General features: G+C 39.4%; 3 protein-coding genes across 3 annotated transcripts in view; all 3 read right to left on the reverse strand.

The window, feature by feature from the left end:
- Window positions 1-16942, reverse strand: part of LOC134659181 (steroidogenic acute regulatory protein-like) — a 40736-nt gene extending 23794 nt beyond the window's left edge. Inside the window, exons 1-9 of the mRNA XM_063514814.1 lie at window positions 16754-16942; window positions 11919-12034; window positions 10550-10627; window positions 9626-9774; window positions 8813-8971; window positions 7933-7986; window positions 7197-7335; window positions 4960-5126; window positions 273-428 (exon numbers count right to left, since the gene is read on the reverse strand). Coding sequence (XP_063370884.1) covers window positions 273-428; window positions 4960-5126; window positions 7197-7335; window positions 7933-7986; window positions 8813-8971; window positions 9626-9774; window positions 10550-10619 — 894 coding nt within the window. The 5' untranslated portion in view covers window positions 10620-10627; window positions 11919-12034; window positions 16754-16942. The remainder of the gene's footprint in view (window positions 1-272; window positions 429-4959; window positions 5127-7196; window positions 7336-7932; window positions 7987-8812; window positions 8972-9625; window positions 9775-10549; window positions 10628-11918; window positions 12035-16753) is intronic.
- The window catches only part of LOC134659156 (GILT-like protein 2), a 186962-nt gene that overhangs the window by 148758 nt on the left and 12812 nt on the right, over window positions 1-25392 (reverse strand). The window lies entirely within an intron of this gene.
- LOC134659201 (uncharacterized) lies at window positions 19710-24979 on the reverse strand. Its single transcript, XM_063514830.1, has 4 exons — window positions 23694-24979; window positions 21954-22254; window positions 21361-21481; window positions 19710-19933 (listed from the first exon to the last, which is right to left on the reverse strand). Exons 1-4 carry the CDS (start codon window positions 24806-24808, stop codon window positions 19710-19712), a joined length of 1761 nt encoding a protein of 586 aa, XP_063370900.1. The 5' UTR covers window positions 24809-24979.

A 25392-nucleotide genomic window follows, 5' to 3' on the forward strand; every position in this document is an offset into this window, starting at 1 on the left:
TATATTGTACGGAATAGGGAACTATCTATTCAACAAATTTTATCGATATATGACGAAAACAAGAAAACGTAAAAGTTAATACCTACATCTACATGAAGCCGATTTTTTATAAATATAAATAAATAAATAAAAATATTCTTTATTTGCTTAAAATATGGTATTACAATAAGATAAGATTTTTTCGCGATTTCGTGGTTGCTGATGGTGAAATAGTATAAAGTTATTCAGTAAGAAGACCATACTATTAATAGTTATTCGTAAGATATACTTACAGTGAACCGGTACACTTTCCCGAATGTCTCCGTTTGTCTAGTTTCCACTATGTCCCCCTTGGTGACGCCGCGTTTCTCAAACTTCCAGTTCGGCAGTGTTATCACTTTGTACGCGTGCTGCATGCTCTCTTCCGCCATTCGCTTGTATTCGTCTATCTGTTGACAATTATATACTATTAAACACATGAATAAATATTACTAATTAGACAAATATTTATGACAAAAAATAACTGCATTCCCGTTGCCAGGGAGGTTTTGGGATTATACCGAGCAACTTTTACTATGGGACCAATCCCGAAATCGCGAAAAAAAATTACCCTTCCATAGAAAATGGACCAGCTAATGTATGAAAAAGCCAAATTTTTTTTTTGCGATTTCGGGATTTTCGGGAAACGTTAAAATAAGACTTATTATTAAATACGTTAAACTTTATTCGGGTAAAAACCCACGAAACTAGATATTGTAATAGATAATTACTACAGAAACTGCAAAATGATGGATCGCTGAATGAAGTGGCGGTTTTGACGGAACCGAGTGGTTAGAGGCCTTTAAAATATATGAGGCAGGCAACCCTAATATTTATATTTTATATATATACCTAAATATATATTGATTTGTTTCTAAATCAAACGGCGTATTATCGCGGTTTACCGTATTACGAGGTGTTTCTTTTATTACAAAATATCTATTTCTCGAGTTTCAATTCCAAGGCAACGAGTGTCTAGAGTTCTAGACTAGATCTTTAATAATCTAAAACTTACCGTCAACCACTCTGCCTTAAACTCTTCCTCGGGTGCTCTATTAAACAGAATCTTCATCCAATTCGCAATGGAGAAGCCAAATTTACTAGACTTCTCCAATTTCTCCTCGAATTCTTCAACAGTTTCAACATTTTCCAGCTCCGCGATAATAGCTTTCTCATCGACGGTCTGAACAGCTGATGATGACGCCGCCATTTTGAATTCGCGCGCTTCGAGTTTTTATCAATGGAATAGCGCGCGTTGTAATGTCAATGAACTGGGATACGTGCGTGTTTTTTTTTTGTTGTAACTAGTAATGTAGGTTGAGGTTATTTCTGTTTGTTTTTTATTTAATTCTTGTAAGCACAATACGAATGTAAACAGTTGTAATAACTAGGTAATACTTATCGAAATGTGTCAAATTTATTTTCTTTAAATAGTAAGATTTAATTTTAAATTGACGGTCAATTGATTGTAGGTACACTACCAAGTACGCAAACAAGTAGAATATTATTAAGGTCACAACATTGGTATCAATATGAACAATCAAATTTAGTTCATGTCAACATTAAATTAATACTATAAACAGTATAAACGACAAACTTCAACAAAATGTTGAGGTTATATTATTATTTACACGAACTAACTAATATGTGAACACAAATTACAGAACGAATGCACACTGCTTTTACTTTAGTAATCAAATGTTTTATCTTTAAATGTAAGATAAGAAATCCCTAAAGATAACATAAAATAACAATAACTTTTAGTTATCAATTCGATTCAGTATTTTTTTTAATTTAAAGTCAGACGCGCGGTATTTTAGCGAAGGTTTAGCGCGTGGTGCCGGTAGAGAGGCACAGACGCGACTGACTTCCGAGTTTTTAGCCTAAGATGCCTATTAGATAGAATATTAAGTGTTACCTATTCTACTTTGTTTATAGTCAGCTAGTGACATCGTAAATGCTATGCTACGAAGTGTGTAACAAGCGTTTGGCCCTGATGGTGGTAAGCGGACATTGTAGCCTATGGAAGTTTATAACTTCACAGGTGTCACATACGTGTTGCTAAATTGCTAAGCGGGCGAGGTGTTTAAGGCCGCGTTTCCACCAGAGATGTGCGAGACCGCGTTGCGAGGGCTGTGTTTGTTAAGAACCAATAGAATCAAGTCACTACACACTGAGCGAGGAAAACAAATGAAGTGATTCCACATATATTTTAATACGGTTTTTCAAATTGCAGCTATATCACGACATTTCTATAAAAAAAGTCGAATACAGCTTCAGCTGTGCACTGGCAAATATGATTAATACTCAGCCGATTTAGGCATCGAAGTGTAAACGATTGTGAAACGTTGTTGCCACTTTGATAAGGATAATGTGTTGGGTGACGCCAGCCAACCATGTTATTGTTGTTAAACACAGCTTACACACAGGGCATTCAGAGATAGCCTACTTAAAATAACTTTACAGTACATATGGCCCTATTTTCTCGCCCTAGTGCGAAAATAGCACATTTCGTGTGTATGTCAAAAGTTTAAAGGGCCATATGTACTGTAAAACGTTGTACGATACACGTGCGAATAGGTAATTCGCAACTCGTGTCGATTTAGGTTCGTGTCTCCCTTCGGTCGTGTTTTAATTTATCGCCACTCGTTTCGAATTTCCTCTTTTCCGCACTTGTATCAGTTGTATCGTAAATAACTATTCTGGCGAGTTGGCTATATTTTTGAAGCCTAGAGACGGCTCTCAGCTATAAAATGCTACCGAAATAATTCTATTCCTTTTACATTTAAGGGTGCAAAGTTGTTATTTTACCCCTCGTGCTAAGTAATTATACTCGAGCACGCGAAAGATGCCAAAATCGACATGAAATGTAAACAGTCGTGTTCTAAAGCTATTTGGACTAATTAAGGATTAAATTACACTGGTGTTATACGGCTGCTAACTTAATCAGTTGATGATCGTCGTTTGTCCCTATCTGTCGTTATGCCATAGAGAGCGACAAACGGCGATCATCAGCTGATTAACTTAAATAGCAGACGATTATGAATAACGCCGTTAGCGTTTCGGTTGGGTCCTTAGCTACTGCTTTGGTGCCCAGGGTCCACTTTCCAACTTTCTCCTGACACGGAAGATTTCCAGTAAAAATGTGACTCAAGAAAAGGTAGACAGTGCCCTTTGCCTTGCCTTCGCGGGGGCACGGCCGTGCGCTCCGATTCCTAGAAACCAGTGATCATTCGTAGGACGGATGATCAGTCTGAACGCTAGGACACGTGCCCTCAATTGACTAATCAAGACCCCTTTATGAGTAGCCGAAGTTTTATTAGTTAATCAACAAGGTTACCACGCGCGACGGCGACTTTTGCACCAGTATTTTAACTTATCGGAGCCAGAATGCATTCCAGAACTATCTGAGTGCTATCGTATTTTTTAAGTATAAAAAAAAAATAAGCGTAGTACTATTTCCGTACTGAACCCCTAGTGTAATTAAATTTCTTTCGATAGCGTGACGATAGTTCGCGTTGTCTATTTTTGTATAGGATTTTGACAACGCACCAAGCGGGACGATTTGGAAACTCAAAATCCCATACAAAATGACACGTAACGCAAACGCGTACGTCACGTCACGCCATCCGAATGTCATTTGCACTATAGGGGTTGATGTGCTGTCAAGTTACCAAATTTTTGAAACTTCTCACACAATTTTTGAGAACTTGTCTAACTTACTGAAACTTTTCGCTGCTTGCGCATAGGTTTGCAATGTTTGCATACGTAAAATATAAGCTGCTTCATATTTGTGGCGTCCGTTTCGAACTTTGGTTGGGTAACCAGCTGGTTATCAAAATGGGAATTATGAATATATAGGCCTTATGGTGGTATGGCCTTACGATTTATGGTGTAAGACATTACAACGCCTTTTTTTTTGACGGAGTGGGAATGCGTTTATGCACGGTGTGTGGGACTCGCCGCTCATCTCCCCTCTCCTGGCAAGAGCCCTTGGCTGGCTTGATTGGCCCTACCCACTAAACCCACTCCGGCGTTTCACCCTCTCTGCCGTTCGTGAGGGCGCACTGGGATCGAGGACTATCCACCACGGCACAGAGCCAACAGGAGCTAAGATTTAAATATTTTAGGTAAATATACCCGTCTCGCTAACGGAAGCGGCTCCTAAAACTAGTGCGATAAGGACAAGGCGAAAAACCCTGCGTAAAAATCTCAAAAATCGAGGTTTCGTACTCGACTGTTTCCTCCTCCAAAACTTAACCAATCGTAACCAAATTTGGAAATCTAAATGATTATGACATTATCTGTGTCGGACCGTTTTGCTTTTTTGACTAATTGATATCAGTTTTGAATAGCACGCCTCTCATTGCGGCATAGTCAATTAGGCCATTTTGGCCATTTTTGAAGGGCTCTAGCGCCTTAAAAAACAAAAATATCAAAAAAAGCAAAACGGTCCGACACAGATATTGACAATATTAATCTGTGTTGAAAAAATCATTGCTCTAGCTTCAAAACCCACGTAGGAAACAGTCGAGTACGTTTGTATGGAGAAATGACCACTCCTGTTGGCTCTTAAGGAAACGCAGGGATGCCCAGCACCTGCATTACCCTCTCGTCTTAACTGTCCCCTGACCCTGTCCTGTGACCTGAAATAAGCAGCAGATTCCTGCAGCCGACCTGTCTCCACACGCATTCGCTCGCCTTTCCTGTGGGATAAGTCTAAGGCCTGAGTGGACGCTCATGTTGTGCGTGCAGCGGGGCGGGGCGTGCGGCGTGCATGTTAAACAAATGCGCACGTATAGGAGCGGCCTTAGTGCACGCTGCTCACGTCACGCGTGAGCCCACAGCCACGCTGCACGCGTCGCCGAGCGAGCGTCCACTCAGGCCTTACACTAAGTGAAACCGATATGGTAATATATAGGAAGGTGAACATGAACTGACCTGTTCTTGTGTAAGTATTAGCTGATGTATCCCCGGCCGAGGTGTGTCGGCGGGTGAATCCACTGGTGAAAACCAATGGGCAGTAGACTCTCCTACTGTGGACGCCACGCCTTGAGGCTTCCCGGGTAAGAGCGGCGTCCGTTCTGAGTTTTGGTTATGGTGGCCTGCTGGATACCACAGATATCATTACTATGTGGTATGCAATAAATGATTTCAATTTCAATCTACTTCGTTTTTATTGCATTAGAAAATTTTTAAACTATATTGAGGAGTCTTTATATAGGAAAACGCTTTAAAAAAATAGTAACTATTACTTATGAATAAAAAAAAGAATGCTTTCTTTATGCTTGCATATAATAAGTGTCATATATTAGGCGTGATTAATTTTTCATAAGTATTTTTCAATAAAAGACACGTCAAGATTGTTTACCATTTTTCTAATGCTTAAAAATCCATGGTATATTTGTATATACCATCGCCATGAAAAGTATGATAGTTATTAACCTTGTGGTTAATAACTATCATACTTTTGAAAAAATAATCTCCTAATTTTTGTATACAGTGTCAAGAAGTAATATATTTAAAAGACTAAGGTAGGCTGTTCCAATTTTGATTACATAACTATCGTCTCTTCGCAAGTCACCATACTGTTTTAATAACTAAACTGTTGAATTGATTTGACTACTGTGTATTACAATGAGGGCAATCTAGATGAATGTTAACTAATTCATACGTAGAAGCAGATCTATAGAATGATTAGTCCTCAATCATATAGGTAATATACATGGTGCGGCTTGTATGTACTGTCACGTCTAAAAATATAGATACGGAAAAAGTGCCAATACTTAATATGTATAAACTACCTTAATATATGGTCGTACTTTGTCCGTATCGATATTATTGGGCGTGACTGTACTTAAAATTATGTCTCAATTTAGGCTTCAAAACAAACTCAAAATTCATTCACATTTAAAGAACGAAAATGTTTTTCAACAGTCAATCAATGAAAATCAGGAATACCAAGCATAGTGAAGGTTTCAAAGAAGCGCTGGTGGCCTAGCGATAAGAGAGTGCGACTTGCAATCCGGAGGTCGCGGAATCAAACCCCGGCTGGTACCAATGAGTTTTTCGGAACTTATACTTGATATTTACCACAGTCGCTTTTCGGTGAAGGATAACGTGAGGAAACCGGACTAATCCCAATAAGGCCTAGTTTACCCTCTGGGTTGAAAGGCCAGATGGCAGTCGCTTTCGTAAAAACTAGTGCCCATTCGTGAGATTAGTTGCCAAGAGGGCCCCATCACTCCCATGAGCCATGGCAAAATGCCGGGACAACGCGAGGAAGAAGATGAGTGAAGATTTCAAACGATATTCCTGATATAACTGGTATACATATACAAATTGTATGGGAAAAGTTATCCTCGATTTATGGCTTCTCTAGCCGTTATTTTTTTTGGTCCCATACAAGCTTTTGATCCCGGATATGAATGGGTTTAGCATTAGAAAGAAGGTAAGCGATATTGCCATGTTTTTTTATAGAAAAACGCTTTTTAAAAATCAGTAACTATTACTTATGAAAGCAGAAGAATATACCTAAATGATAGATTCATAACTGTTACATATTTGCCATTATTTATTTTTCAAACGTGTTTTTCAATAAAAAGACACGTCAAGATTGTTTACCTTATTTCTAATGCTAAAAAAACGAACTATAATTTGAAATTGAGGGAAGGTCTTCTAAGACCATTTTCGCGTAGCAGCACTTGACCTGGTAGCTGCTCTCACTGACCCAATAAAAAAATCCACTATGTATAATAAGCACTAACCCACAGACAAGACATCCTCCAGACTGAGCATAGTAGCGCTACCGCTACGCTAAGTTTTACTCCATTTTCGAGTCAAAGTGTCTTTGTGTGACGTCCGTGTCTTTGAACGGTCCAATCACGGCACGGGACTCGCTCACCTCGTCCCCCAGTATTTTTGGCAGCATCGGTTTCATGAAATAATTGCTCTAAACTCCGTCTAGAGGATTCCTAGTCTATGGCACTAACCTATAGCCTCTATGATCTGCTTGCCTGCAACTCCTGGGGGAGCACCCGGAAGTCCAGGAACCAGGCCTCGCCCCAGGACAGCGTGAACGAGGCCAGGATTAGGAACACCTGGAACACCGGTTCTGCCGCGTTTGGCCACTGTTGGACGAAGCCGGGGCGGGTGGCTAGTATATAATAAGCACCAACCTATAGCCTCTATGATCTGCTTGGCCTGCAGCTCCTGGGGGAGCACCCGGAAGTCCAGGAACCAGGCCTCGCCCCAGGACAGCGTGAACGAGGCCAGGATTAGGAACACCTGGAACACCGGTTCCGCCGCGTTCGGCCACTGTGATCACAAAAATAATTATGTAATATAGGTGGTAATTAATGTAACTTCTCTTTTTAATAATAAATAATTAAAAAAAAAACAACGGGTTGCACTCAGGGAGTGCCGGCAGAAGTGAAAACTCAATGACTAGTGCAAAATGCACTATGTATAATTGAGGTTAACGCCATCTAGCGTTATTTTGTCGCATCACTTGAAACCCCTAAGCACATCATTGTTAGTACTCGAGCTATATTAATACCAGTTAGAGCGAGCATTTAAATCAATAAAGAAAAACTCAATGACATTACATGTAACAGTTTTTCGATCAGGTCACGTGTCCGTCTTACGGTCACGTGATCTGTCGCGAGTTTAACATTTTTTCCCCACCTCAAAAAGTGCACAGCGCCGCTAAAGAAGTTTTCACTTCAAAAAAACACGGCAACAATATAATGATACACTATAACACTATGAATGATAATATTGTCTTTGGTTACCACGATATTTAGTTACAACGGGCCACCCGTTGACCACGGTTCGAAACGTCGGGATGTAGAATAAATTCAATATGTACGTGATATAATCCATTTTAATAGTTTTACTATGAATGATACTCACATCGAATACAAAAACTTTTGCTATTAAAAAGGCACACGTTCCTGACGTGGTAAGCTAAAAAAAAAATAACGTTATTTATGGACGATAAATAAGTGAAAAATAAATCTCATGACATTAATTTAGAATCTAGAGCAGCGGTCGGCAACCTTTTAGCAGCCAAGGGCCACATAGTAGTTAAGGAAGTTGACGCGGGCCGCACTTTGTTAATATTTATGACTTTATCAGACATTGTCGTTTGTAAATATTACCGCTGCCGCTGGTTGCCGACCGCTGATCTAGAGCATAGTTAGAGACTCAAAAGGCACGTGTTGCATATATTTTTGGTCGAGGTACTTATAACTTTTCACCTCAGTAGTGAGAACGAAAAGATGTTGGAAGTATAAAAAATACAGCATGAAAAAATATCGATATTTTTAAATTATTATTAACAGTTAGGAATTTTTTGAAACTTGTATGGAATTTGTTTTTTACGCCTAACTTTTATAGTAGGTACATACTTAGATTATTAAGAAATCGAGAAAATCAAACGAAGGGGCACAGCTTTGTTAAATATAATAAGGACAGGAAATATACAATAAGTCGTTAAAAATATTTTATATAATTTATATAATGTTAATATTAATATCCAGGAAAACTTCGTATGGAGAAGGGTGGTTTATTGTCCTCTTAAGCCGGACTATAGTCTACTGCTATACCAATTTGCATCTTTTGTTTTAATTTTGATTTTAATTTGTCGAATTAAGTGATTTATGTGCTTTTTTTATTTCTCTGACATAGGTCTTAAGTTAAGAGTTACTAACCAAATTATGGAACCTGTTTTCTGAATTAAATGATTATGATTTTTAATTTTTTTCATTTTACTAATAATATGTATACGTACCGCTATAACGCTCCAGTTATGTATATAGAGCACGCCATAGAATAGCAGTAGTAAGAAGAACCTACATATCGCCACCAGCACTATGTCGAACAGAGATACTTTAATGCTATAGTGTACTATTTCTCGGTTTACTATCTGCTCTAGCGTTTCACCTTTCATCTAAAACAAACAATACAATTATTGAATCAATCAATCAATCATTTATTGCACCATGGTTACAACAAGACATGTTACAACATTTATACAAGTAAGTACCTCATGGACCCTAAAAGGGTATGACAAACATTTCCTTAAAGATTTATAATATTTACATATGTCATGCAATAAAGCACAAAGAGTAGCATCGTATTAAATTATATAAATAGAACTAATAAATTACATATTAAAGCTATCTGCAAAGAAATCATTAATAGAGTATAGTATGGCTCTTCTGAGGTGAACTTTTCGCTTCGAACCTTAATCTTTCAAACAAAGGCCATTGTCTCTATTATCATTATAATACACTTTTCTCGCTCGAAGCTTGAGCGTAGCGAGGGTCTGTCGTGTGTAAAGTGAAGTGTGTTTTGTAACGCTGCGCGTGAGCGAACAACTCGCGAACGCGAAGCGAAGCGGCGCGGCGCGGCGCGGCGGTCCCACGGCGTTCGCGTTCGCAACGAGATCGCCCACGTAGGACACTTCTATAGGTATCAAAGGATTGATTCACCCCGCGCCGCATCGCTTCGCTTCGCGTTCGCGTGTTGTTCGCCTACGTAGTACGCTGCGTAATAATGTTTACGAACTGTCAGTTAACAGTGTTGGCGATGGTATACTCACCATAACACATATGAGCCACATGAGACTCGTGAACAGCAGATCGAAGGTGACGAACAGACAGAAAAACCGCCTGACAGTGGACATCCTGCCGTCTGGTCGGTGGCCTGCCACCAGGTCCTCTGTCACCAGGTTAACAGATTGGGAATGAGCTGGAGCAAATAAAACATTTGTCTAAAATCTAATACTTTGTGTTAACGTGTGGGTTTTTGAGGCCCATTAATTTATTTATTTCAACTTTATTGCACAGTAAAAATTGTACAAAACGCGAACTTAACCGTTTCGGTGCGGATGGCACGACAGGCGTGTCATCAATGTTTTTAAATTGTGGCGTATGACACGATAGGCGTGCCATCATATTCTATGGCTTAAGGCACGTCTGTCGTGTTATGAATTAATTTTTCGCCGCCACAGCCAAAAGTTTTCGAAAATGGAACACGCAACGAAACGGTTAATGCCAGAAGGCATTCTCTAAAGTGTCATTACGTATATGGAACTTGCTAACTATGTAAACAAAAGTCTCTAGTAAATTGACATTCAGAGACGATTTCAATATGGCGATTTGTTTACATAGTAGTTAGCAAGATCCATAGAGTGACACTTTACCAGTTAACCTTTGCGCCAAACAGAGATCAAATAGTAATAGCCTTATTATCTATCTGGGAACCATAGAGTTATTTAGAATCATGGAACTAACCTTTGGGCTATTTAGCAGCTACGGTTGTCAAACTTAAAGCACGAAATATTTCTACAGAAGATCTTTTCTATAGCCGGTCAAACAAGTTGGTCAGTAGAAACAGGAGCGAAATTCAAAGAAAGTCATTTGTATGATAGATCAATCCTTTCACCAATATTATTCAAATTTGCTGTCTTTTTCTATTGACAAAACTGCCAGACAAAACAAAGCTCAGAATAGACAATACTCACATAATGTCCTATACTGCGAACTGCCTCCTAGCAGAGACTCGGCTGCTATCCTAACGGTGTAGTCTGTCATTATGTACCCTGCAATGATAACGGTTATAATTTACAATAACTAATGAGTTATAAATAACTTACATATCTGCCACATGCCACACTAAGGGCTCATTTAAGGGGCCCACTGATTAACAGTCCGCCGGACGGTATCGGCCTGTCAGTTAGAACAAAAAGTTGACAGTTCCGAACAACTGACAGGCCGATACCGTCCGGCGGACTGTTAATTAGTGGGTCCCTTTAAAAAGCGCGAGAACTCGTATACGATTTTAGTGATGGCTCCTCTACACGATGAGCCAACGCCGGCCACTCCAAGGGACGCATTTATGCGTTAGAGGGAGCAAGTGATATTGCTATCTCATTCTACCGCATGGCTGCGTCCCTTGGAGTGGCCGGCGTTGGCCCATCGTGTAGAGGAGCCATTACATTGCGGACCATTGAGGTTACGTCAATTCAGCCGACCGATCAAATGACGCAATGTAATGAAACTAGCACCGTCTAAAATGTCTAAATGAGCCCTATTTAGACGATGCATGCGAGAACTCACATGCGAGTTTCATTACATTGCGGGTTTTTATCGGTCGGTTGAATTGGACGTAACCAACAGTCCGCAATGTAACTAAAATCGCATGCGCACACGCGCGCCGTCTAAATCAGCCCTAAACATGGACGCGTTTGCTCAAACATTTGTGTTGTTCTCTTTCTTTAATATGATAAACGAGGGTCTCTATTGTTTCGCAAAAAGTTTTAAGTCATAATGTAGTTTTAGTTTGTCCGCATTTTCGTTAGTCATAATTTGTTTTGGTTCAGAAACGCGTAACTTTTCAGTATTGCCATAAAACAAACCTTAACAACTGGCCGGAAGAAGCGCTGAATCGGGAGTCATGGAGAACCAGCAGCAGTGGGAAACACAAATAGGCTAAAAAAAACCTATCCGCAAACGAACGTAGCGAACGAAACGCAACTGTCACTGTCACACCAATATGGAAGAGTGATAGAGAGACACAACGCGATTCGATGGCGAAGCGCAAGCGGTTGTCACCTTGGCTAGGCCGCAAGTTACGCAGACGCTAGCGAATAAGTCAGTGCCAACAGGTAGTAGCCGTACACGTATGTACAGTCACCATCAGATATATCGGAGCTGTCGAGGTGCTCAAAAATATCTGAGCACGCACTCTAACGCCTTGACAATAGAGGCATGATCAGATATTTGTGAGCACCTTGGCCGCTCCGATATATCTGATGGCGACTGTACATGTATTGGTACTGTCAGTTGACAATGTCACTGTGGTGAAACAGCCTTGTAGGGAAATAAGATTACCTGCTGGAATTAAGGTGGCGATAGGCCATACGGAGGGCTGAATCGGTCCAGGCAGATCCTTCCACAACGCTATATTCCGCGCATGCGCGACAGTGCACGCATTGTCACTGATGCTTCTGTAAATACGATATACTGTGGTCTACTATCCAGAATAGAAGCCTTAGGGCTGATTTAGACTGCGCGAGAACTCGCATGCGAGTTTCATTACATTGCGGGTTTTGATCGGTCGGTTGAATTGGACGGAACTAACAGTCCGCAATGTAACTAAAATCGCATGCGAGTTCGCGTGCCGTCTAATCAGCCCTTATTATTCTGTGATGATAGTCCCTAATCTACATACTACTTCCCGGGACCTACTGCTTCGTACCGTAGCATCATCATCATCCGCTTGCTCTTGTCCCATTCTCATTCACTTGGGGTCGGCGCAGCATGTATATCTTTCTATACCTCTCTGTCGCCTGTCTTCTCATATTATTATTCGCATGAGGGCGCGCTAGCTACATATGTACCTCCTAATTCATAAACGTCTGCTAAGTTAATCAGCTGATGATCGTCGTTTGACCCTCCCTGTGGCATTACGACAGATAGGGACAAGCGACGATCATCAACTGATTAAGTTAGCAGCCGTTTATGAATAACGCCATTAGTCCCGTTTGGGTTCGTAAGCTGCCACCTTTAGAAGTGTATTTTGAACGTCAGCTGCCGCTCCGTTAGTGGGTTAAAGAACGGCCACCCATATACACTAAATATAATGATTTTTATAAATTTATTGCTAATCTAAGCCTACGCACTAGAAATAGAAATCGACACATACCTTATCATAGCTTTGTTTACCATAACTAAACTACGAACGGTACGAAACCTCAACATTTTTGTATAAACAACATAAACATCAAGCAACTTAAAACAAATGACACTTGACAACATAAAAAAAAATATGACAGCCTCACGGAATTTATTATTAAAAATAACAACACTCTTAATTTTTTTAACAATAAATAATGGTCTACCGGTCTTAAAGTTTAGTTTAAAAGTTTAATTATGAAGTAAACGACTTGTCGTAACAATTACGGATAACCTCGGGTCACCGAATTATTGTGAACTAGCGACCCGCCCCGGCTTCGCACGGGTTAACAAATTATACATAAACCTTCCTCTTGAATCACTCTATTAAAAAAAACCGCATCAAAATCCGTTGCGTTGTTTTAGAGATCTAAGCATACATACAGACAGACAGCGGGAAGTGACTTTGTTTTATACTATGTAGTGACTAGCAGCGGCCCGTGACTTCGTCTACGGAAACTCTGACACTCTGGACACGCACTTCTTTGACCGAGTGAAACGAGAGTCTCCTATTCAGCTTGGACAAAAATGCTTTTGCATGCTTTAGTATGTCTGTTCGGATGTTGTCCCCTACAGGGCTATAACCGCGAAAATAAGTTCGCAAATTGCGGGCATCTTTCCTTGTCACTCTAATTACGCCTTCATTGGAGTAAAAGTGAAAGATCCCCGCAATTTGCGATCCCCGATTCTAGTACCATTTTGAGTTCGATAAGTATACCTAGAGAATTTTTGGGCGATATTATTTTAGTTTTTTTTATAATGACATTAATGACGTAGCCAAATGGTGGTTCGCGGAGTCTCCAGCGCACAGAGCCACTAGTATCTTGTATTACAAGTTGCAAGCTTTTGAGAAACGGGCACCTGCTCTAATGACAAGAATTTATCTATAATATTAACTTTTTTTTGCCGTGATAGGTAGGTACCTAAGATTTGTACCTATTATCCAGGATACTATTCCGCGCTCCAGGATACTAAGCTAAACATAAACAAAGCTTGAAGCTTACAAACTGACACACTTACATTATTAATAGCATTTTATTTATTAGTGCAATCGTCGTACTGTTAACTTCATAAGCCTTATTGCAAATACATAAGGTTCACCAACGTTGACTTACGTTAGTACAAGCGTAGGTACTTAAAATGTACCAATATATAAATAACACGAAAAGTGATAAAACATCTGCGATAACCCATCAGAAACGGACTATTACCAGAGAAGTGGGTTAAGGTCCGAGACGCTTACAAAACCGAGTTGCTATGCTACCAGTACCACAGAATAAGTAATAGTACTACCGTACAGAAAGGACACTTCCTACAAAACCGAAGTTTGACAGCCATTCAGGGTCGAATCATGATATCCCTTTCTAACTTATTGCACTATCCCTTTCGGCTGTTTAGGGTTGTCAAAATTCAAGTGATTATCTTATCTGTGTACGTGCACGCAAAGGGACGTCAAGCTGTGTCAACCCTAATAATCGCTCGGAGCAATGCTGAGCCGAACGGAACCGAGTTTGCCCGAAGTCAGGAGTGTCTCCCTACTGCCAGTACAGGATTAGCTTAGGTTAGGTTTGAGTGGCCATGTGATCTTTAATTAAATTATGACCCCTTTATAAAAATTTCATCCGATTATACATCAATGCCCTCTTAGATGTATCTACAAGCGGCCAGAACAACTCAAACAACTCAATGCACACTGTCCTGCTTAGCAACTAAAAATTACCCACAAATTTTTTGACGATATTATTGGCAAGGTGCGAAGTCGGTGGAGGGGGAAGTGGCGCTGATCGTCACAAACACAGGTAATCTTATGGAATGTCCGACATTAGTACTAGGGCAGCCGCTTGAACTAATTTTACTCCATAAGATTTAACGAAAGTCCGACAAAATGAGGGCAGCACCAGTCGTGCACCTAGCGAATACATGACAGTTCCAACAGTCTGCTTCAGCTCATCCCTGGAAATCCTGCTGGTACACGCTGGAGGCACTGAAATGACCTACAATGGGTTCTAGAGGCACAGTGTATAATTTAATGTTAATAGTTATTTGTAATTCAAATTTATTTTAAGGTAACTGTATTTTTGTTGATATGTATTCTTAAATTTATTCTGTATTCTTAGATTCCGTACGGCCGCCATTTATAAGCAGTGGTGGTGTGGTCGCACTTATATAGTTAAAAATCTAGAAATTCTAGAACAACTCATTCAAAAGATGCGGATTCATTGTCATGTCACAAAATATGGTCTCATGCTAACTTTACAATAACACATTGTATTGATGTTTCATAAAAAGTACCTAACTGATTTGATTAGTTAGTAAGTCAAGTCAATATATACAAAATAATACAAATATTAATTTTGTATTAAGCAGAAATGTCTACGAACGATGCTATTAAGCTTTGAAATAAATAAATAAATTCAGTATCGGATAGCGCATCATTACTGGTGAATTTCCAATGTGATTTGGAACTCTGGTAGCCGTTTAAGAAGTGTAGGACTCTTACGGTAGATGTCGCTATGAGCCTCCCTAGGGCTCATATATGGTGGAAATATTCACTGAATTGGGTACAGTCTTGGTAGCTCAGATGGCAGAGCACTGTACTAGTGATCCAGTGGTTGTGGGTTCAAGTCCCACCCAAGACCGTGAATTTTTCCACTTTTAATTTATTTCGAAGCTTAATACAAATATATCTGAGAACCAATCTATTTTTCTGTAAACAATTATGCAAAATAATAAAGTCGAGAAGATAAGTCTCAATAAATTCCTAAAGTTTATAACTTATATGAGTGTATTCAGGTAATTTCAGAAATTGGGTAATCCTGGAAATCATTCATAAATCACTCATATTCCGTTGTAATAAGACTCCCTTTTCTAAATTATCTGCCACTTTTTGTTGCAATTTTTTCTTTCTGAATTACCCGAATATACCGTACTGCCATGATGACTCTTTCACTTAATATGTTAGAGAGTAGTACCAACTTAAATGTACGCGTATGTATAGTCTGTCTGGTTTTATAAGATCAAGTACGCCATAGTAAATCTATAGCGAACTTAATCTTATAAATTGGATAGGCTATACGCAAGCTATTTGTTTTTTGCTATATATTTTTCATGTTATTTGACTTTCGTCAAACTATTCATTTTAAATCTGCAAAATCCTTACATAGAGTGCAATTGTGGATTTTCACATTTGGTGTTTTTGAATGTGTTCATCCCTCTTATTGTTTAAGTCAGCGGTTCTCAACCTTTTTTTTTTTGACGAAACCCTTTTGGAAAGCGAAATACTTGATGGAACCCTACAATACGGTGGCGGCATAGTAAAATTTTTCGAGGCGACTAAAGCATAGTGTTCTAATTTCTTGCGGAACCCCTGCAGGGGTGTCGTGGAACCCTAGGGTTCCGCGGAACACACTTAGAGTATGGCTGGTTTAAGTAATTATTAGTATTTTTGCCTTTGTAAGCCGCTACATTTTCATTTAATATGTAGATGTAGGTAACAATACATTTGTCATATTAGCTTATTTAATAGTTTTTGAATAAGATGGCTATACCTATTTTACTTGTTTCACTTTCTAGTTACCTACATGATGTACAAATGATGGTCACCTTCCTTTTTAAAAAGGAGGTCAAGATTTTTTTTGCAGATTAAGCAATCAAAATTGATTTAAAATACTGTAAGAGTATTTCTTTAGAATTAAGTTAGATGTACCCACTTTACATGTTATAGATGAAACTAATACCAAAAACAAGGTAGTTTACAGTTTAGATAACGCTTATTTGATTGCGGTTACTGTAATTAAGATGAAAATTGACTAATTTCTCATTAGAATACAATCTCTGCTCCACATATTTTGCATGTTTATCAGTTCTAACGCCCATTTGTCTGGTTGTTGATGAAAAAAATAACCTAAACATATAGTTTTAAAATAACTTTTTAAAGATAAAGGTCAAGTTATAAACATCCAAATGCAAAATACATCTTAACAAAGACTTACCTGATTGGTTTGTAATAACACGACGAATTAACTAAAATCACTTAACTAGGTATCAAATGCATCACAAACGGTGGTACGATTTACACTTATGTTATTGAGTCTTGCTTTTATCAAGAAAACATATTAATTTTATTGTTGTTTTAATTATTTTTTGTTATCAAATTAGAAATATCTCGCGAAAGTGATTGACGTTTGTTACTAACAGTACCGTTCCGTTTTACGACAGTTTACTTCCTTATTAGATAATGCGGTCTAGTCAATTTCCAAATTATTTAAAACCAAAAACATGTATATGATTCTTAGCTCAAATAATCCAGAAAATTCAAACCATTTTAAAATTCTATCGATAACATTTGTTTTAACCCAAATATTTAAAAAAATTAACTTGACGTTCAGTTTTACACAGCTGTTACTGCACTAATAATTTATATTTATAAATGGTGGCAAACAAGCATACAACCTACCTAATAGTAAGCAGCCTATGAAATTATTTGCAACTATTGGGTTATTTTTTTAGCGTTGTCAATGGCGTTTCAAAAATACTAGGTACCTACCTACACTCATTTTGAAAACCCCATATTGCAATCTTTCGCGAAAATCCAGTTTCTAAACTATTTTCGACTAGTATAAGGTTATTCTTCATTCCTTGGACCGTATGTATGTATGTAGGACCTACATTGTAGGTAGGTATTATGTATTTTAATTATTCATGTGTATATAGAGTTGTCAGACTGGGACCTGAAAATGATTAGTAGGCCAGGTAAGTAGTATGTTGCAATAAGATACAAATCATATTTTTAGTGTAATATAAAACTTTATTATATTTCTTAACAATATACAGAGAAAAATTTGGCTTTGGCAATAGATAATTAATGACATAATCAAGCATAAGATAAGTTTAATCTCAAATATGGTCCCATTGAAAGTGTGACCAGTCATATATATGTGACGTTATCCATGAAAAGGGACCTTATTGTTGATGGCGCTTACGCCATTATTAACGATGCTCCATATTTGCATGTCTCTACTGACAAAGCATGTGAAACTTAATACCTCTGTATACCTTTGTACTGACCGTGTTTTAAGCAAATAAATTTCTGATTTCTGATTTCTGATTTCCGATATAAATACAATGCCGCGCGAAGCTGTACGGCGTAAGCGCCATTGACAATAAGGTCCCTTTTCATCGATAATGCCCCATATTATACCTAAAGATGGATAGTATACCATTCTTAATAACTATTAATAAGACATTTAAAAAAAGTACTGTAGTACCTACGTATCGTTAGAACTAGATGGCGTTAACCAAACAAAATCAAAACGAGTAAAAAATAGCGGCATCTAGTGAAAAACACACAACTTTTATAAAAAATGTTGGACGAACATAAATACAAAAGTGATTTTGTTATGTGAGTTATGTGTTATGTCTGTTGGTCTGACCATACCTTTAGGAGTCAATGTGTGGGTCACAACACAACGAAAACGCAAAAACAATGCTATCTGGGGCCTTACCATGATGTCCTTCTTTCTCCTAAACTGAACCGCTAAAGGAAGGAGCTATGTATTAAGTCGCATAGCTCCGTCCTTTAGCCATTCAGTTTAGGCCCTAAACAGAATCGCAATAAGGACATAATGGTAAGGCCCTTTCTATTGAACACCAGATTTTTTTCGCGATTTCGGGGCTGGCTTCATAGTAAAAGTTGTTCAGCATGTCCTATGTATTAACCTCTCAGAGCATGGTCAGACAAAATAAAATCACAATCAATCACATACCAATAGCGAATAATAGGTACCTACCTACATGATTTACTTATATAGGTAGTAAGGTAAATATTCTAAATAAAACGTTGACGTACTTTTAGCACTTATATTTAAGCCTATTATGATCTCGTGTCATCATGGAAAAAGCACCCGTCTTTACGCAAACATTTGGGGCATTATCTATGAAAAGGGACCTTATTGTCGATGGCGCTTACGCCGCACAGCGTCGCGCGGCATTGTATTTATATCGGAGCATCGTTAATAACGGCGTAACCGCCATCGACAATAAGGTCCCTTTTCAAAGATAACGTCACATTTGTCAGTAAAAGATGAGTGTTTTATCTGTTTACCCTATGGTTAAATACGATCGTCATAGGCCCCAATATATATCTTAATAAAATAACATTAAAATATTATTGTTATTGACCTTATATTCATTTATTCCACATTTATACAAAATATCCTTTTTAAGTTTTTAAGCAGTACGTATCTGCCCACCAATAAGTGTTAGTGTAAGGCCTGAGTAGACGGTCGAAGCGGAGCGTTCGGCGGGGCGTGCAGCGTGGCGTCGGGCTCACGCGTGATGTGAGCAGCGTGCACTAAGGCCGCTCCTATTACGCTTGCATTTGTTTAACATGCACGCCGCACGCCCCGCCCCGCTTCACGCCCAACATGAGCGTCCACTCAGGCCTTACACTAAAACTTCACATTTAACTTTAAAGATCATACCTACAGTATTATTACTATTATCTAAATCTAGGTAGGTACCTAATCCATATTTCAATAATGGATTTAATTATGATACCCAAATCAATTTACCTACAGGAAACGTGAAAAAACGATTTGAAAATAACACAAAAGATTGGCCACCAGTTGGACTGGAAACGCCAACTGAGCTACTGAGACTTACGCGATGACAGCGAATTTTTCCACTATATCCACCCCCCGCGTCTGGCCCGAAACAGTCAGTTTTTCCACTTTTCCCTGGTTTCTGCTTAAAACAAAATAAAATTAATACAAGTCAAACAATTTGATTCGTTCCCTTGTTGGTTAGAACACTGCTGTTAGGATCCTTACAGACAAGGGCGCTTCTTACGAGTATGAAGACTTCGATCTCACAGGTCTCACTGGCAGTCATTTAATAGAAAAATTAAGAGTGCTGAGAAAAAGGTATATTATGTCACTTAGTGCTTATCTAATACCATCTCACTGTCCCTACTCTGTTATCCGGCGGATCTCTTGCGCAGCAGTACGACGCTAAAACTCCTAAAGTCGCCACGAACAGCGATAAAGCTGACACGGCGCACACGGCGCCTGAGGTTATGTCGCTGAGCGGCGTCCCGGGCGTGGGCTGGATGGAGAGGAGTAAGAGGAGACCGAAGGCGCTGAGGAGAGAGAACGAGGAGAGAACGATGTATCCTGGAAAAAAGAAGGGTATTTAATATTAGAAAACTAAGTTAGTAAATACCTAAAGCATTTTCACATATTTAATTACACAAACGGGTCTAACGCGATATAATTTCATTGTTTTTACCTTTAATTCCGACGTTTCAGCTGAGTTGCACCAGCTGTGGTCACAGAAAGACTGACGTCTCAACAAATGTCAACGGAGATATTAATAATAAAACATCACTAAACTACCCGAAATTAGTTAATGAAAATTAAATATGTTTGTGTAATTAAATATGTGTACAAAACGCGAGAGTTTAAAGAGTTATAAAGCATTTTCTTTAAGGTTGATTAGAATATTGCTTGTGGAAAAGTTACGCGATAATCTCACGATATAACGATAAGTCTGGTAAAAATCTTAGTTTATATTCTCGATGTTATTGTAGTAAACATAGTCTTAGATGCCTAAGTACCTAGAGAAAACTTGTTTGGATATTGTTACTCGTATTGTTACGAAGATCATGGTCAGAACTAACGATTATTCTTTATTTTGATTAGGGATTTCCTATAAGTATGTCAGTTTCGACCGCCGTTGTCATTCTAATAATATCGTGGACACGCCAACATCATGGGTAGGGTTTGCACGACGGATCTGAAATATATGGGAAGATCCGCGGATCCGGATCCAGATCCGGATAATTTCATACATTTCAGATCCGGATTGCAAACCCTAATCATGGGTTAAGCTAGCACTTATAGCGTTCGCGGCTCTATGGGCACGACAGCTCATGACGCCTATAAAGGTTCTTGGCGATCAAAAAGTGGGTTGAGTTTTTGGACATTAGTGCCAATTGTACCATCCGTACTTGACAGACTGATCAACGTCACCTGGCGCGCCGCGGCGGTTTACTATGAAACTTTCCATAGGTACTTACAATAAAATTTAGCGAACTCTTTAACGAAGACAAACAGTTTGGTGCAACCAGTACCTACCGTCTTTACCATAAGGGCACACGGGGCCCGTACCCAGGGCCCCCATCCTCAGGGGGCTCCCAAGGACAGACAATAACAGTATATTTGATTACCCATAAATGGAAGATCATAGTAGAAAAATGTTAGTTTAATTAGCTTTCTTTACTTTCCAAAAGGCCCCCAAATTCTTATGTCCCCAGCATAGTTTAAGACGGTCCTGCGTACTTGGCTCTTATGTGCACGACAGCTCATGACGCCTTTAAGGGCGTTCTTGGCGTTCAAAGAGTTTACTTTTTTCGTGTGTGTTTGGACACTTAGGGCCACTTGCACCATTCACTAACCGGTAAGTAACCCAGTGTCAAATTGTGTTATAACCATGGTAACTCCAGGTTTAACCGTTTAACCCCGGGTTAGTGGAAAGTGGAATGGTGCAATTAAGTGAGCCTTACTCTACATAATTATGACCTGAAATGTAGCGTACTCACCTGAGATGTAGTTCCTGTTCGGCAGCAGCTGGTGACGGCGCGAGCGCAGCCCTAAGAGCCCCAACAGGAAACAGGTGAAGCCCGCGAGCACCCCAAAGTCCAGATAGTACCGTCGGCCAAGCTGAAAATAACAACAAATTACTCAATAAAACTAAAACTACCACTTGAAAACTAAAAATCTATATCTAAAGAGGGCCCCTGGGGCATAGTACCAAAAATGCTGGTAATTGGGGATTGTAAATGACTGACGCTAGAACGGTCCGGGTCCGGGCGGAGACAATCGACACTTCATTTTCTATGACCGCGGTGATCACGTGATGCTTTGTATAGAAAACGAAGTGTCGGATGTCCCGGCCCAGGCCGTTCTAAAGTGAGTCATCCTTAAAACGATAGCAACACTCATGCATTATAAACAGTCCCTACCTAGTTACGTTTTATTTGATCCTTACCGTATACATGATAATATAAAAACTAAGTCCAGTAGTGAGTCCGCCGCTCAGAGTGAGCATCAAGGCCGCTATAGTGAGTGACGCAGCCGCAGCGCTCATGATTTTATATGGATTGTATCTATGTGTGTGTTTATTGATCCTTACCGTATACATCATATAAAAGCTGAGTCCAGTAGTGAGTCCGCCGCTCAGAGTGAGCATCAAGGCCGCTATAGTGAGTGACGCGGCCGCAGCGCTCATGATTTTATATGGATTGTATCTATGTGTGTGTTTATTGATCCTTACCGTATACATCATATAAAAGCTGAGTCCAGTAGTGAGTCCGCCGCTCAGAGTGAGCATCAAGGCCGCTATAGTGAGTGACGCGGCAGCAGCGCTCATGGTCTTCGTGCTGTTGAAGGACTTGTATGTCTCCTCGGAGTACACTGATGGTGGTGCTGCTACCCTGAAACGGTTTAAAAGTTTACTGTATATTATTTTCTTGTAAGCAGATACCGAAGCCCTAAAAGACCTGCGGGCTCAGCACGGTTCCATTTTTATCGACTATCACTATGCCCGTCACTTTCGCACTTACATACTTGTTAGAACGTGACAGGCATGGTGATAAACGATAAAAATGCGACCGTGCTACTAGGGCTGTCCGCCCTCGGAGTAGGTACTGGCGTAATAGGAGGCCTAGCCAAGGTGACGATCGCTTGCGCTTCGTCGAATCGCTTTGTGTCTCTCTATCACTCTTCCATATTAGTGTGACAGTGACAGTTGGGTTTCGTTCGCTACGTAGCGTTAGCCATTGGCATTTTGTCTACGGGCCAGGCGAGAAGTGACGCAGAATAGGGCAGAGTGGGTTGCTCTTGTGTCAGAGGCCAAATCTTTTACCGCCAAAGTCAACAACGATATTTCAACTTCAATTTATTTATTCCTGATGCAAAGGCTGTCCATCGCAATACAACGCGGCAACGCAGCGAGCGTGATGGGCACCTTTGCGTCAGGGACAGCCCGGGACGTGTTTTAGTAAGTATTTATTTTTTATATTTTTAGTTTGTATTTATATTTAAGTTTTTGCAATAAATGTTATTTTTGCTCCAACTGTATTTATTTGCAACCAAGTACAAAACACATTCAATTTAATGACAGGTGTACAGTACGTGGACCCTAATAGGGCGCAGTAATACCTTAGTATACCTAAAACTACTATATGTTTTTGATGTGATATCATTACTTTATGTACATAAATTATTAGTAGCAGATTAGCATTTGAGCACCTGTCTATGTTGCAATGTCTGGTGCCATAATTATATAACCCATCGTGCATCGTGCATTTTGAAAAAAAAAGCGGATGCGCAGGTGGCACTGGCGAGTGGTCAAGGACCTCTTGATTTTTGCTCGAATTCAGAATCATGAATTAGGTACCTACTTTAGTCATTAGGCTTAACCGCGTTTAGAGACTGACTGCACTAACTAGGTATAGGAACCATTTTTTAGGATTCTAGTGAAGATGCCAGTTAACGGCTGAATTTAACGTGGGGCAAAATAATTTTTTTTGTTCAGTGTTTGTGTGGCTGCCGTTCCTCAACCCGCCGCGGAGCGACAGCGACAGCCACGAGGGTTCACATAATACACGTCGCCCTTAACAACTTTATTTATTTTTTATTTACTTAAACTTTATTGCACAAAATACCTATGTACAACAATGTACCTACAAATGGCGGACTTAATGCCCAATGGCATTCTCTACCAGTCAACCTTTACGAGTTTTCGCTCGGGATTATATTGGTCATGGTAATTTAATACAACAACAAAATCAAGAAACATTATATCTTGATCTACTATTGGTACACGAAATAGAAGTTACACAGAAGTAATCTGCTTTAGGTAGGTACTCACCTGGGTACAATAATCGCTGTACTCTTCTTCTCCTTCTTTGGACTCCTTCTTTCATAATCCCTCCTACTCTCTCTGCTCATTTCTCTCCTGTCCATATCAAAACTCCGCTCCCGACTCTTCTCCCTAAAACTAGTCACAAACACATCATGCCTCTCAAACTCTTCCGGAGTCCCGTAATGTAGCTTCTGTTGAGCTTTAGGCGATATAGGAGACGTAGCATTTCTTGGTGACGTCAAGTTAGCACATGATTTTGATGGTGTAACCCCATGAGTAGGTGTACTATGCATAATTCTTTGAGGGGTCCCCGTATAGCGATTAGGACTTGTAGCCTTATTAGGAGTTATCCTTACAGACGGTTGACTGGCATAGCTCTTTAATTTCCTAGGCGTAGATAGCAGTTCATGTAGTTTCTGTGTCGCAATTATATTTTTCTTAGTCATTACTGGGCTTGATATGGTAACACTGTGTTTTTTAACTGGTTCGTCATCATCTGAAGGTACTATTGCGTATCTATGTGTCCTTCCATTTACAGTCTTTACTATTTCAGTTGGTATTTCTTTCAATTCGTGTTCATCTGGCGCGTCGACGTTATATTCTTCTATTTCGTTGGCATTCGCTTCTATTATCCTCTTTTTTGTTGGAGAATAGTCTGCTAGATCATCAAAATCGTCTCTGATAACTTCGTACCTATGTTTAACACGGCTGTCTTCCAAACCATCGTCGCTTTCAGCGTTCCTATGATATTTAGTCTTTTGTATTTTAAATTGTGCCATTTCCAAGTCTTCACTCCTTGTCCTACATCTGACAGGAGTTCGTGTAGGCTTGCACATCAAAGAAGACTGTCTGTGGAACTGTTTTTGGAACTTCTGCGGCTTCGGCGGCAATTCTGGAGGCTCATCCCTGTTTCTCAAAGCGCCTGCTGGAGATATCCTTAAAGGATTATCAGAAATGTCTGTCCTAAGGATCCTGTTGCTGTATTCGACTTTTCTTGGCGAATTCCCGCCTAGGGGGGACATTCTTCTGTCCGGACTCTTGACATATTTGGTGTAAGCTTCGCTCTGCCCGCAAAAGGCCGGGTTTGAGTAATATTTATATACTATTTTAGGCGAATCCATGTTATAAGCGTAAGGTTTCCCCGAGTGCGTGGTTCTGTTGGGTTTCTTAGAAAGGGGTGTGCTTCAAAGCATGACCGTTAAGGTATTGTGCTCTCGTCCTGTTATTACTGGCTTTATTATTATTCCAAAGTCACAAATGCTTCACCTATTTCAAAAGATCTCTAAGCATTTGACTTTTTTACTTTTTCAAAATTTAACGATCACTTTTTAAGAACGCAACTTTTGCACTTCACTTTTTAAACTTATTAGAATATTCACTTAAGTACTTATACTTTCTTAATCTCTGTTTACTTTACTTTTTCTAGCCTATATTATTACTTCACTATATTATTATTACTTTATAATTACTAATAATGTACACGTATGTCTCGTTCAACGGATAACCGTCAACTGTTCCTTTTTCAAAAAAACTTGGGGTCGCGGCGTACGCGCACCCTTATGGCACGCGCTATTCGGAATTCAAATAAAACGACCGTTAAACCAAATTGAATCCTAAATTCTTAATATTAAGGTTGATTTTAAATTGATACTGTTCCTGTTATGCTTTTATATTCCCATTCGATTCCAAAAGGGTGTAAGTAGTG

Source organism: Cydia amplana, chromosome 24, assembly GCF_948474715.1.
Source record: "Cydia amplana chromosome 24, ilCydAmpl1.1, whole genome shotgun sequence".
NCBI classification, from domain to species: Eukaryota; Metazoa; Arthropoda; class Insecta; order Lepidoptera; family Tortricidae; genus Cydia; species Cydia amplana.

What these genes read in the sequence shown, in the direction of transcription:
- LOC134659201 (XM_063514830.1), bottom strand. Translation starts at nt 24,808, where the DNA reads ATGGATTCGCCTAAAATAGTATATAAATATTACTCAAACCCGGCCTTT. An exon ending in ACAGCGATTATTGTACCCAG is followed by an intron (nt 22,255 to 23,693) that starts GTGAGTACCTAC and finishes AAACCGTTTCAG; the next exon opens with GGTAGCAGCACCACCATCAG. An exon ending in GAACAGGAACTACATCTCAG is followed by an intron (nt 19,934 to 21,360) that starts GTGAGTACGCTA and finishes TCTTTTTTCCAG; the next exon opens with GATACATCGTTCTCTCCTCG.